Genomic DNA, 14,588 nt, shown 5'->3' on the forward strand with positions numbered 1-14,588 from the left:
CTTCTGTACTGGGGTTTACTTCTTGATGATTTTTTTTGGTGTTATATTTACCACCTAGACTAAAAATGAAAATTAATCTGCATGTTATTTACTTGTGGTTTGTGTTTGAATAATAATTCTGCCTAACTGCTTTGTCAGTGTTGCTTCTGGAAATTATTTTTACTTTTTACAGAGCTTATCACAGAGTCTTAAGAGACCTCCCGAGTCCCTGGAAGATCTCAAAATTGTCCTTGGCACAATTGCGGAGATAAAAGGCATGTCCTTTGAGGTGGAACTGAAATATTTGGACCTCTGGGAGAGATACCGAACTCTTGCAATGTACAATATTCCAGTAAGTGCATGTTATGCTTTGCCTCATAAAACATTTCAGATTTGAACTAGAGGCACAAATGCTTCACATGTGAATGAATAGATGTTTTCCTTTTAAGACATTTTACAGAATCATGGTATTGTTGATGTTAGAAGGGATGTCTGGAGATTGTCTAGTCCAAACCCCCGTCTTAAAACAGTATCTCCACTTTAAAATGGACAATTGCATGTGTTTAAATCTGATTCAGATCACTTCAATGCCAGTTTTGTGTTTTGCAAATTTATAATGTGAGCACATATTCCTCACTTTCTTGTGACTAATTATTTCTCCTGAGAGATGTAACTTATTTTGGTTTAGGTAGCTGAAGAAGAGCAAGAGATGGCCGACAAGATTAGGGAAAAGTGGGAGACTCTCTTCTTTGAAGCATCAGAAGTTGATCACAACCTTGGAGGCATAAAAAGAACATTCACAAAGGTAATATTTGTAATTACGGTATTAATATTGAAAAAAAAATTGAAATGGAAAGGAAAGCAATTTAAACACTGTTCTCTTTAGATTACACAGCAACAAATTGAGGACTACAGCAAAGAGATAGAAGATTTCTTCCATAAATTCATGACTGAGGGGCCTGGTGCTGTTGGGGAAAATCTTGATAAAGGTAAATGGATTAATGTGTGTAAAGTGAAGTCTTAAAAATATTAGTCTTCAGACAATTCTTCAAATTTTATATAAAACAAGAAAAATGTGCTTTCCTTATTAACATACAAACTGATCAACTAGGAATGTGACATTTTTAGTACTATGACTTCTACAAACTATATGCAAATGCTGTCTTATTTATTCCTCATGATCCCTGGGATTGTTTATCTAGAAAAATTCCTCTCTTTCCCCAGGATTGGAACTCATGGCCATTTTTGAAAAAGAAGTGGAAAAACTGGAAAAAGTTCATCAGGAACTGGGCAGCAATGAGAAACTTTTTGACTTGCCAGTTACAGTGTACCCTGACTTAATGAAAGCACAGAATGATATGAAAGGTCTAAAGCAGATCTATGAAATTTATGAGTTACAAAGAGTAAGTATTGCACTGTGCGTACACACGTATTCATGCACATATATACAGAAAAGGTGGGGGAGAGAAGCAGGGGCTGCCTTGTCCTCTAGTTACTATCAACTCTGTTCTAAGCCTTTGCATGAAATAAACTGTGACCTGTGATTGACTACCACCATGAAATTATTTTAATGATGTTAGTACAGGACTAACAATGCCTCCACAGTGGACCAAACACTTACTCTTATCAGACAGGGGCAGACCTCCTTCCCCCCTAATAATTATTGGGTGGCATTTTACTAAACAAGTCTCCTGATCATTTCAGTGGAACTACTTTTGGATATAGTATGTGTACAGGTGACAATGGGTATCATCTCATGCTTTAATTGATCCTAGCTACTTTTTAATAAGTTTTATTTTTCCAAAATTAAAATGCCCTGTAAAGTATGCTCTTAAGGGATGCCTTTACTGTTCTCCATATTTCCTTTTCATTATTTCTTACACAACTTGTTGTGTTTGGCTACGAATCTGTCTTGGACATGAACCTGTCTCTTCCTCTGTTTGATAGATGTTAATACGATTACATCTGCATCCTGACTGTGGTCTCTAGATCCTACTGTAGTGGAAAGATTTTTTTTTTTTTTTGTCAGAACTAAAAGGAAATATGATTTTTTTCCTCCTGATGAACTTATTCCCAGGCAGCTAAAAAGGAATGGTCTCAGACACTCTGGATAAACCTCAATGTCCAGGTTCTTCAGGAAGGAATCGAAGGATTTCTTAAAGCCCTTCGAAAGCTGCCCAAACAAGTACGCAGTATGCCAGTAGCCTTTCACTTGGAAACAAAAATGAAGGCATTTCGAGACTCCGTTCCTTTGTTGCTTGATTTGAAAAATGAAGCTTTAAGAGAAAGGTTTGCTTTGATTTATTTAAATCCATTTTCTATATAGAGGAAGATTTCATTTGTTTTGTTAGAACTTTTAATTTCAGTTACTGGGGTCACGCCATGTCCTGCAGCTTGAAACTTCACTTTCTGCTTAATGAACTTGTGTAATAGCATGCAAGGTGACTACAATGACTAGGACACTTTAGGTATTCAAAATACTTGTTCTTGTTTAAACAGTAGAGTGCTAAAAATGGTTTCATTATTACATATTAAATTACAGTTGTTTTCATTTTTACTGTATCATGGTGGTTGGTACAATTGTTGATGTGTCAATTTAAAACAGGCACTGGCAAGACCTCATGGAGAGAACAGGAACAAGTTTTGAAATGACAACAGGAACATTCACTTTGGAGAATATGTTTGCTATGGAACTTCACAGACACTCAGATGTTATCAGTGAAATAGTCGGAACTGCTGTTAAGGAACTTAGCATTGAGAAGGTAATGTAAAAAATCATAGTAAAACTAAAAAGACATAGATGACAACAGTCTGTTTTATTTGAGATTTTTATATTGGCACGACAGCAAGTTTGGCCATCTTCAGGGAGCTGCCATGATGTAACTGATGGCAACTAAAATCAATAGCTCTGTTAATAAGCTACCGCATGGCACAGAATCCTAGCTGTCTTGGCTTTGGCAGCAGTGTATTGGATTTCTGTTATTACAATAAACAAGTTTGGCCTGTGAAAAAGGATCTGAAGAAGGATCCATTCTGTTTCCAACATGATATTTTGAAATAGACCTTTCTTTATAAACCAGAGTTAGAAAATCTGTGCAAAAATGTTGCTGAATTAATTGATTTAATTTTTATGCTAAGATTATAGTTCCCTAGTTTTTGAAGACTGAAACATGTATTTTTTATGCTCACATGCAGGGTGTGAAGGAAATAGCAGAAACATGGGAACACCTGAAATTCACTGTACAAACATACTTCAAAGGCACTGAGAAGCGAGGGTTTATTCTGGGATCGGTAGATGAAATTTTAGACATTCTTGATGACAACAACGTCAATCTTCAGAGTGTTTTGGGCAGTCGATTTGTGGGTCCTTTCCTTTCAACCGTTCACCAGTGGGAAAAAACTCTGTCATTGATTGGTGAAGTAATTGAGGTAGGGAGGAACATGCTGGACTAAATAATTTATGTTTAATATTTATAATCAGGATTTTCTATTGTATTTTTTTTCTTTGATGGTAACATTTGATTCTTAGATCTGGATGGTGGTTCAGAGAAAATGGATGTACCTGGAGAGCATCTTTATTGGTGGAGATATCAGATCACAGCTTCCAGAGGAAGCCAAAATATTTGACAGCGTAGACAGGATGTTTAAAAAGGCAAGTAACTGACTTGACTTGTGATCAGCATAATTATTTAGTGCATTTAGCTTCCAGCTCCATAGTTAGCTGTAGTCTTCTGTGTCATTTGTCACACTGAGAATGGTAAGTTATAATGAATTGAATATGAGATTGGGGAACCCAGAACTTGTGTTTTACTTCACATTTGTCATAAACAGAAGACTTCTCCTGATTTAGCTAAGCTGGGCAGAGTGTGATCCTTGGCTGGCCGTATGGGGCAGGCAGAATCCCCTTTTCCTGTCATTGGATATATCTTTTTACCTTTACCATGATAATAAGAAGCTTAGATGTGTTTCTATAGATTGAGGAGCTACATACATGCTAAAAAGGCTTTCCTGGTATAATGCCACGGTTCCTACACTGAACACATACTCCCAATATGAGTATGGCTTACTTTTCTTTTTCCCATCTGCAAAATTTAGATAGTACTGTGATTCTGAAATGCTGTGTTTGTCCTTCACTTGAAGTACCACTGTATACAGGAGCAAAGTCAGGTATATGCTTCTGCTTGCATGACTGGGGATACCGGCTTGTCTTGCTTACACTTGCTTCTACACTAGTATCTCCATGCTCTCAGCTTTGAAAGCATACTGTCTCCTTGTTTTCATACAGCACTGCAGCAATAGGAAACCATATTCAAAACTCTAATTCACTTCAGTAAGAACCTATACTGCTTGTGCGCTTTGTCACTAATTAAATATCATTTAGTATAGTCCATTGCTGTTCAGTATTTTTTAAACTTTCTTTTCTCCCTGTGCAGATAATGGATGAAACTGTAAAAGAACCAACAATTAAAAAATCCTGTGAAGCCCCAAATCGTCTATCAGACCTCCATCATATAAATGATGTGCTGGAGAAATGTCAGAAAAGCTTGAATGATTATTTGGATTCCAAGCGAAATGCTTTCCCAAGATTTTTCTTTATATCTGATGAGGAGTTGCTTAGTATCCTTGGCAGCAGTAACCCACTTTGTGTCCAGGAACACATGATAAAGGTACAATGTCTGACTTTCCACTGTGCCTTGTGCTTTTAGGTGCTTTAAAAAGTTTCACAGACTTTACTGTACATGCTGTTAAGGGTGCGCTAATATTTATTGCATACAAAGAACACCCTGGCAGCATCTTGAAGAAGCTTCTGAATAACCAAATCAAATCTGATCGATAGTCTGTCCGGGCTCTCATACTGGCCAGTAGCAGTTACGGTAGAGGAATGTTGGTAGAGGAACGTTCAAGACACACCAGAATGATCAGTCATTAAAGAACCTCCCTGTAGCTCCTGATAGATGTTTATTTTCTAGAAAAAAAATCAATGTCATTTGGGCCAGATCATCTGCTTATTCACTCTGCAGTTGGGCTGCTAAGCTATATATCAGCATTTGTATTTGATGACTTACGAGTCAGATCCATTTCTCTTTAGAGTCCACGGAAATTTTCTTTCAAGATTAAATGAGGGCTAGATACACTTACATCTTTGAAGCTTTGTTTCTAAAATGCCAGTGAATTTCTTTGTTGGTGCATTTCAGATGTATGATAACATAGCCTCCCTGAGGTTTCAGGATGGTGATAATGATGAGAAAATTGCAACAGCCATGATTTCAGCTGAGGGGGAGGTGATGGAGTTCCGGCAGGCTGTAGCTGCAGTAGGCAGAGTGGAGAATTGGATGACAGCAGTGCTAGCAGAAATGAGACGAACGAACAGACTCCTTACTAAGGAAGCTATTTTTCGATACTGTGAAGACAGAAGCAGGTGAAACAATCAGTGTCAAGGATAACACAAATACCTTATATGTTATTATGAGCCTGTAGCGATATAGAAAAATAAAGACTTAGTTTTTTTATTTTTACACAATCTAGCCTGTATTTCTGTATGTGCAGGGATATGAATACATGCGTATGCAATATTTTAACTGACCAGAAAAAATTGTGTTATCTATAGTATCTAATTTCCTAAGTCTTCAGTTTTTATTTTTAGCGTTGTGTGCACAGTATGTTATTCTCACTATGAATTCCACTTGGCAATCTTTACACATGGAATAGGCAGCTTTTCTATCAATTTCCTAGGCTTTTGAAATACTACAGCACACCTTGATAGAATTCTGTACGTCTCTAAAGTTTGGCTCTTATTTTAGTTGTTGCAGAAATAGGAGGAACTTTTTTTTTTAATTTTCTTTTTCTGTCCTGATCAGTTACTTAGAGTAAACAGTAACTCAGACTCCCTCCCTGTGTGTGTTTCCCCTAGAGTTGATTGGATGTTACTCTACCAAGGCATGATGGTGCTGGCTGCTAATCAGGTGTGGTGGACTTGGGAGGTAGAGGATGTCTTTCGGAAAGTGAAGAAGGGAGAAAAACAGGCAATGAAATTTTATGCTAAAAAAATGCATAAGCAAATTGATGACCTGGTTACCCGCATTACAATGCCTTTGAGCAAAAATGACAGGAAAAAATACAACACTGTTCTCATTATTGATGTTCATGCCAGAGACATTGTTGATACATTCGTAAGAGACAGGTAAACGCTGCCCCCCAACCTATTGAGAAAATACCAAATGCATAAACTGTATTTCCACCCTTTTACCTCATGTGAGCAAGTCTCTCTTGTGTAGCATTCTGCAGGCTCAGGAGTTTGAATGGGAAAGCCAGCTGCGTTTTTACTGGGACCGCGAGCCAGATGAACTGAGTGTGCGGCAGTGCACAGGCACATTTTCATACGGTTACGAGTATATGGGTTTGAATGGACGTCTTGTGATCACCCCGCTTACAGATCGTATTTATCTTACACTCACACAGGTATATGTTCAAGGAGATTTTTACTAACGAGCCCTTTTAAAATACACTTCTAGGCAATGACATAATTGTTTTATTGCCACTTCCTGCTATTTCCTAGATTCCAATGTGAATGCTAATATGTTTGAAATCAATTGTGATATTGTTCTAACCTGATTGCCTCAAAGACAACATAGAATGCTTTCACAGATAAAATCTAAGGCTTTTTGTACCCAAGGGCTCATTTGTGATTTTGCTACCAACCTAATACAAATATAATCCAAACTTTCCTTATTTTTTGGTCTGTGTCCAAAGGCTTTATCAATGTTTTTGGGAGGAGCACCAGCAGGGCCAGCAGGTACAGGGAAAACAGAAACAACCAAGGATTTGGCCAAAGCGCTGGGCTTGCTGTGTGTAGTGACAAACTGCGGAGAAGGCATGGATTTCAAAGTAAGAGTTAAAGATCTGTGTTCTCTGATGAAGTGCCAGTTACTGCTCTTTTTCAGTGCCCAGGATAAGGACATATTCTGAACTTCTGAATACGTGCCTCCCCATGCCGACTGATAATGAAATATAGTAAAAAATGTCTACTTTGAATAAATTCTTGAAGGAATTTCAGGTGCTTTCAAGCAGGGGAGCAATGACTAGATGACATGTGTTTAAGCTCATCATAGGCAATCTGCACTTGACAAGTAATTTTGCAAGACCTTATGACAGATTGCTAACTCCTGCATATATAAATATCCAGAGATTTTACTCAGTCATTAAGAGATTTAGCATACTCCAAAATTTGCTGACACTGAATGTTTTATATATTCATTGCTGAGATGTTTTTCTTGTTGTTCTTATTAGGCAGTTGGTAAAATTTTCTCTGGTCTCGCCCAGTGCGGAGCATGGGGATGCTTTGATGAATTCAATCGTATTGATGCTTCTGTGCTTTCAGTCATTTCTTCTCAGATTCAGACGATTCGAAATGCTTTAATGAATCGGTTGAAAACATTTCAGGTAAACATTAAAAAAGAAGAGTAATTGTGAAGGCTGATCTTGTTTTTGAGGCCAAGATTCAGGGTTAGACCCAATCATTAGATCAAAGGCTTCTTCTGTAATTCATTTGTGCTGAACGTTTCAGACTTCAGGGTGTGTACTCTCAGAGTTGTTAAATCCTTGCTTATTTCCTAATTCTTTGCTAGCTTCTTCCTTTGTGAAGTGGGATAAAAGTAAGCTAAATAGGATAATAGTAACTAAATGGGATAGTAAGTAAATTAGGGAGAGGAGTAACTTGATGTGGATTGTGAGGCTTTATTTGCTGATGTTTATTGGAATTCAAAACCCTCAGACAGAAAAATTGATTGGGAAGTGTGAAATGTCTTGATGTTTATATCCAAGATACAAACAGTGGGATAAATGTATCTGGATGACTATCTAAAGCTAAATATTTTAACATGTTGTCCTAAGTGGGTGCCCCAGTATTGCTGGTTTTCTCTTTGAGCAAATAGTATGATTTATTTCAATTCCAAATACACATTGTTCTAATGTTTTGTTATGCCTTTAGTTTGAAGGGCACGAAATTACCCTTGATAGCCGTATGGGCATTTTTATTACAATGAACCCTGGTTATGCTGGCCGGACTGAGCTCCCTGAGTCTGTAAAAGCTTTGTTCAGGCCTGTGGTTGTTATTGTCCCAGATCTTCAGCAAATCTGTGAAATCATGCTCTTTTCTGAAGGGTTCCTTATGGCAAAGGTAAGAAAATTTTACTGCTACCCATACCCACGTGCACAGCCATGCATGCATGGCCAGTGTTTGGTTGCGACTTACGCGTTTGTGATTCTCTGACTTAAATCTCAACAGATCCTTGCCAAAAAGATGACAGTGCTATACAAGCTGGCAAAGGAACAACTTTCTAAACAGCATCATTATGATTTTGGACTGCGAGCCCTTAAGTCAGTGTTGGTGATGGCTGGAGAACTGAAAAGAGGATCAGCAGACCTCAGTGAGGTAGATTTGCTACTTAGTTACCCTGGGCAGATCATCTTTTTCATTAGGAAGAGGATGCGTTTACACATCTGCTGTAGTTTGTCTGCGTTGGAAATAGGAGCACTGGTGTTATTTGTCTTATTATTTCCCTTTGTTCTTACTGAATTTCATCATGCCCTCTGCCAGCAAGTTACCATCAGAACTCAAGTCAAAGTAGGGAAATCCATAGAAAATGAGGTATTTTACTTCTTGTTAAGTCCGGGATGCAAATAGCCGGATGAATGTCTCTGGATCAACAGCGAAACGTGGTTTTTGAGCAGTGAGTGCTCCAGTCATGCAGTTGTTAATTGTGTAGCTCAAGTAGTACAGTATACTTATAAATGAAAGTTTTTCAGTACTGCATTACTTTTCATGGCTTTCCTTTACACCTGTTTTTTATTTCTATATGTACGGTTGTGATACCCGGTTGCCTAGGGAAATTCTTATTCAAATTTCTTCTTAAAAACTTGGAGACAGCTGAAGGAAACTGTCCTATAAAGTTATGTACAGATGCACATTGCAGGTTGGCAGGAAGCTGGGGTCTAAATGATGCTCTCAAGGGGACTACAGAACTTGGGTATGTTCATAAGACAGTTGGTTATTTTAACACCAAATCAGGGAAGCTGTGGTGTGGGCTGCTCCAGCCATTTGGCATTTGGTTAATACGGTAGAAAAAGGGAGTGTATTATTCTTAGCTATTGGTATGCTTAAACGTTATAAAATAATCTTTATTTCCACTAGTAACTGATGCCAAGAAAACATTCTCAAAGCTGTACTAATCAGGCAATAGTTTTTAGAGATGTTTGAAGTTACGACATGTTAGATAATTGGTTAGCTATTTGGTAAAGATTGATTCTGCTATGTTTTGTGTAGGAAGTTGTACTGATGAGAGCACTACGAGATATGAATCTTCCTAAATTTGTGTTTGAAGATGTACCTCTCTTCCTTGGCCTAATCTCTGACCTGTTTCCTGGCCTGGATTGCCCTCGAGTCTGCTATCCTAACTTTAATGATGCTGTAGAACGAGTGCTGGAAGAAGGGGGTTATGTTGTTTTACCAGTTCAGGTATAAAAAAATGTTAATTGCTTGAGTTTTTGGTGTAAACATTGGGCTGGATATGCATTGCTGCAGTCTGGAGCGGCTCCAGGAAAGCTTAGCTGGTATAGACCAGCTGCTGCTTTTTTCCACAGAAGCATTACGGGCAGCAGTCTATTGAATCAATATTTATTTTACAGGTGGATAAAGTAGTTCAGATCTATGAGACAATGTTAACTCGTCACACTACAATGGTAGTTGGACCTACTGGAGGTGGCAAGTCAGTTGTCATTAATGCTTTGTGCCAGGCCCAAAACAAGTGAGTACAGAATTTGATGCATGGAAATCTGGTTGTAAAATGGCAAATTTTGGTTGTAAAATTGGGTTAAGATGAGATGGTATTGTGTCATTTTAATATTGTTTTTCTTGCTGTATCTTTAGGCTGGGATTATTGACAAAGCTTTACACACTGAACCCTAAAGCTATGAGTGTGAATGAGCTGTATGGGATCCTCGATCCTACCACACGAGACTGGACAGATGGAGTCCTGTCAAACATTTTTCGGGATATCAACAGGCCTACTGACAAGAAAGAGCGAAGGTAGACAGCTAGAAATCATTGTGATGATTTTTAGATACTGAGTTTTCCATCAATATTTTATTTTATTTTATTTTATTTTAATTTAATTTAATTTAATTTAATTTAATTTAATTTAATTTTATTTTATTTTATTTTATTTTATTTTATTTTATTTTATTTTAAATATTTGATACTGCACTATTAAAAAAAAAGCTAAATAAATAGAAAGTGTCTAGGATTTTTTCTGTCTTCTGTGAGTTTCCAGCCTCAGTGAGATGGATGGAAACTATGCAGTTATCAAAAATGAATGGGAGGCTTCAAAACACCTGAACTGACATTGGCACCATTGATGGAACATCTGAATTCTGAAATATATTACTAAAATCAGAGATTTGCCAGTGCCCCTTGGCTCCTGTATCCACAGGTATATTCTCTTTGATGGAGATGTGGATGCTCTCTGGGTTGAAAACATGAATTCTGTCATGGATGACAACAAGTTATTGACCCTGGCAAATGGGGAGCGGATTAGACTTCAGTCGCACTGTGCTTTGTTGTTTGAGGTAAGTGATGACTGTACCATTTAATACATGAGAAGGGTTAGATACAGATGGGTCTACAAAGCCTGAAAAGCAGTTACTGTGGCTGTTCTTTGTTTAAGTGTATGATTATCTTCTATGATTATTTTATAGGTTGGTGACTTACAGTATGCATCTCCTGCCACGGTATCCCGCTGTGGAATGGTCTTTGTAGATCCTAAAAATCTGAAATATAAGCCCTACTGGCAGAAGTGGATCCAAGAAAGAGGAAATGAGGTGGGAATTTCTGCACTTGTTCAGAGAGTATCTGTATTAAATACTGAACTGTAGACAGCTGTAAAAAAAAACCACTTTGTATAGGCAGTCTGATTTTCTGAGAACAAACCTAATCAGTAGGCCTGCAGCAGAGGGCTAAAGAGAGTTCCTAGTTTTTCTGACTTCTGGTTGTTTCTGAGAAGTGAAAAACCAAGAAATCAGTTTACCTGATCTCCAAAGAATTAACAGTGAGATTGCTTAGGTCCTTGTTTCTTACGTTTAGATTAAAAACTCAAGTCCACAGGGAGTTGAAGGAAGACAACTTAGTTGCTAGCACCCAATGAATGCAGATGCTCACCTGCTGAAAACCCAGTCCATACAACAGTGTCACATTTCTTCATGTGACTGTACCCTGTCTTTGGTAGAAGTGATTCCTGCAAGAACAATCACACTTGGTCAGCCAGGCATTGATGGGAAACTCTGCTGTCAGAAATAGGCTTTCCAGGTTTCTGTGTGCTGAATAATTGTCCTTTTCATTCCTCAGCAAGAGAGAATTGAACTGAATCGTCTCTTTCAAAAATATGTGCCCAACCTTATTGATATGATTGTAGAGGGAATTGTGGACGGCAGACATGGAGAAAGGCTGAAGACCATTGTTCCTCAAACAGATTTAAATATGGTAAGGAACAGAGAATAAAGGTTGAAAAAGTTTATCTAAAAAGAGAAATGGAACGATGGAGAGAGTAAAAACCTCCCAAAGAAAGCACAGGAGTAGAGTCCATGCTGAAATGTCAGTTTGCTAGTGATGAGGACCAAGAGATAAAAGAAACAGTCAGTTCCCAACAATGCTTTTCTGCTGTCATTAATACTCATATCAGCAGATACACCTGTAAGGATAAAAGATCAGCAAACCCTCAGCTGAAAACATATTAAGAGTTTGCATGCATCCAAATGACAATTCTATTTACAGTTTTGCCTTTTTTTACAACAGGTGGTGCAGTTGACTGTGATGCTGGAAGCTCTAGTTGTGGTACAGTGCAATGATCCCGATGTTCTGGAGTGTTTTTTCTTGGAAGCTTTGTATTCCTCCTTAGGTGCTACTCTTCTTGATGCTGGGAGAATTAAATTTGATGAAAATGTTAAACGTATTTCCTGCATGTCTACTGTTCATGATGACAACATCCTGGCTAAGCCAGGGGAGCTGCCAGGTAGGATCTTGTCATAATTTAGTCTCAATCCCATTGATTATATTAGAAAAGTGTTAGTTTCCATAAAGGCAGAACATAGTTCTTCCTTCCAGCTAGCTATCCTGGCTGCAAAATGTGCTCTCTGGAGGACTATCATTGAAAACCATGTAGAGATACTGATGCTAGACGACTCTCAGCTACTGGTCTGTCCTCACAGAACAGTACTTTTCTATGCCAAGCTGAAGAGATAAACGGTGACAGGAAAAATAAAACATGAAAGGAAAGTCGGTGGAAGGTGCTTAAAATGCGATAGTGTGATCCAAGTGCTGGATTAGGAGAATTTTGGTTGATGTCTTACTGGGTTAAATGACAAGTAAACAGAACATGGTGTTGCCCAGCTTGTTCCAGAATCTTACCCTTCACTTTCATCTCAATCAGATTATTTTCTTATGAAATATTTCAGTGTCCTAGAAAACCTCCAATTGCTTAATGGTTTGCAGGTCAGCTGCCAACTTTGTATGACTTTCATTTTGATGGATTTCAAAAAAAGTGGGTACCTTGGATGAAACTTGTTCCTGAATATATTCATAAGCCTCAAGTGAAATTTCTTGACATTCTAGGTGAGTGTAAGATAAACTATAGTGATGGTATGCCTTTAATTTATAATGTGCCACCACTGAGTGCATGGCACTTAACTTGAGACATCCTCTTTCTGTACTGAAGGTCATCTACTCAGGATCAGTTTCTTGTGATGGCACAAATCAATTTCTTTAATGTTATTGTCATAGTAGTTTAGAAGGAATAGAGTTGATATTTACAGCACCGTGCAATAAAGAAATGAGGAAGGGATGAAAAGCTTACTTCAGTTAGGAGCTAACAATGCCTTTAACAAGCCAGAATAGCAGAAGATTCACAGTCTGCTCTACTAGAAACTCTAGAAAAAATGTCAGCTCTGTGGTTCAGGTACTTGGTAGATAAAAATTACATTCTTAAGGCTGTTATTAGTTGTTACTTCAAGCACTGTATAATGGTGACAAGTGCTTTTCTTAGTTAAGGACAAATTAATGCAGCTTACTTTATAGTAATACTTCAGCAAGCACAGGTTAACTTCACTGACACAGGAGATAATTATATGATCTCTAAAGTTGCTCCTAATGGCAGGCTATTCACACAGAACAAAATTAATCTCTGTAGAGTTCTGGGAAAATGCTGATGATCCCAATAAATCCTGATTATATCCTTGAAATAGGGATTAAATGGAGCTTAACCAGTCCATGACCCTCCTATATGGAAGATAATTTCTTTTTTAATATACCTGTAGAAGAAAAGATCCCAATGATAAAAGCTGAAAAGAGACAGTTGAGCAATTAAAATTTTCTTTAAACATTGTTAGTGAGTTGTTATTTCAGACTATGTCTTTGTGCAACTGCATGTTAATACCTTGAGAGTCTGATCCAGCACTATTCTATAAATATAAATCCCCCAGCTGTACTGCATTTTAATTTAACTTGCTATCATATTCATGATCTTTTTCAGTGCCTACAGTGGATACAACACGCACTACTTGGTTACTAGAACAGATGGTAAAAATAAAACGCCCAGTTGTTCTTGTAGGTGAATCGGGTACATCTAAAACAGCAACTACACAAAACTTCCTAAACAATCTGAACAAAGACCTTAATGTATGTATGAGGCATTTTGCCTTGTTTGTAAAGATGCATTTTTATTCTTTGTCCTTGTGTTAAATTTGCATTGTGAAGCCTGAGTCTGTGGGTAGCAATATTGACTTTGATAACGTGACTGCAAGCTCAAATCCAAAGTGTGTGAATGATTTGAGAATCTTTCAGGATCAATGATGTTTTGTTCTGTTCTACCATGTACAGATTCAATTTTATAAAGTAAATATATATTATCGAAGTGCTAAGAATGGGATTACTTTTCTTTGTCATCCATAATTCAAGAGAATAAATGGACTAGAGAAGTGTTTCCTGTATGTCTGACAGTCTAATATAAAGAATATTTTTTGAATGCTCGAGTTAAAAAAAGAACAGGTAAAAATCCATTCTTATCCATTTTCTCCCCTGTGCAGCTGCTGCTAGTAATTAACTTCTCTTCTCGTACGACATCAATGGACATTCAGAGAAACCTAGAGACAAATGTAGAGAAACGAACTAAAGACACTTACGGCCCTCCAATGGGAAAACGTCTCATTGTTTTCATGGATGATATGAATATGCCAAGGGTAAGCTGCCTATAGTTTGCAAGGCAGTAGAGAAACATTTAGGGTGGCACTGATGTGGTCCCTTCATACACAGATCCAATGAATCACAAGTCAAGGAGATTCATGGTAACTGCATAACTGGATTTCAGTTTAGGATCTTCAGAAGAGTTGGATTTGTGTGTAGTAGGGGGTGTTTCTGGCTGTAACAATATTTGTCCTATATGTGAGAGAGATCCTGTTGGATGCTTTCTTTATGCCATTAAAATCATGTCTCTGTGGCCTGATGTTGGCTGCAGGTTGTGTATTGTAGAAACCATCCCTTTCTCTTTACAAATGGGGCAAAAGAG

At 37.7% G+C, this 14,588-nt stretch overlaps 1 protein-coding gene across 1 annotated transcript in view; it reads left to right on the forward strand.

Moving 5' to 3' along the window:
* DNAH10 (dynein axonemal heavy chain 10) overlaps window positions 1-14,588 on the forward strand; it is a 57,571-nt gene that overhangs the window by 17,713 nt on the left and 25,270 nt on the right. The window contains exons 21-46 of the mRNA XM_087754997.1: window positions 173-331; window positions 668-784; window positions 866-968; window positions 1,204-1,382; window positions 2,057-2,268; window positions 2,585-2,741; window positions 3,175-3,408; window positions 3,509-3,631; window positions 4,413-4,646; window positions 5,175-5,398; window positions 5,891-6,160; window positions 6,255-6,438; window positions 6,730-6,864; window positions 7,267-7,419; window positions 7,967-8,155; window positions 8,264-8,410; window positions 9,302-9,493; window positions 9,664-9,782; window positions 9,905-10,063; window positions 10,467-10,602; window positions 10,732-10,854; window positions 11,378-11,512; window positions 11,825-12,041; window positions 12,521-12,640; window positions 13,557-13,702; window positions 14,110-14,262. Coding sequence (XP_087611123.1) covers window positions 173-331; window positions 668-784; window positions 866-968; window positions 1,204-1,382; window positions 2,057-2,268; window positions 2,585-2,741; window positions 3,175-3,408; window positions 3,509-3,631; window positions 4,413-4,646; window positions 5,175-5,398; window positions 5,891-6,160; window positions 6,255-6,438; window positions 6,730-6,864; window positions 7,267-7,419; window positions 7,967-8,155; window positions 8,264-8,410; window positions 9,302-9,493; window positions 9,664-9,782; window positions 9,905-10,063; window positions 10,467-10,602; window positions 10,732-10,854; window positions 11,378-11,512; window positions 11,825-12,041; window positions 12,521-12,640; window positions 13,557-13,702; window positions 14,110-14,262 — 4,320 coding nt within the window. The remainder of the gene's footprint in view (window positions 1-172; window positions 332-667; window positions 785-865; window positions 969-1,203; window positions 1,383-2,056; window positions 2,269-2,584; window positions 2,742-3,174; window positions 3,409-3,508; window positions 3,632-4,412; window positions 4,647-5,174; window positions 5,399-5,890; window positions 6,161-6,254; window positions 6,439-6,729; window positions 6,865-7,266; window positions 7,420-7,966; window positions 8,156-8,263; window positions 8,411-9,301; window positions 9,494-9,663; window positions 9,783-9,904; window positions 10,064-10,466; window positions 10,603-10,731; window positions 10,855-11,377; window positions 11,513-11,824; window positions 12,042-12,520; window positions 12,641-13,556; window positions 13,703-14,109; window positions 14,263-14,588) is intronic.

This window comes from Nipponia nippon, unplaced genomic scaffold (genome assembly GCF_047370975.1).
Source record: "Nipponia nippon isolate SJK-2023a ecotype South Korea unplaced genomic scaffold, ASM4737097v1 scaffold_18, whole genome shotgun sequence".
Taxonomy (NCBI): Eukaryota; Metazoa; Chordata; class Aves; order Pelecaniformes; family Threskiornithidae; genus Nipponia; species Nipponia nippon.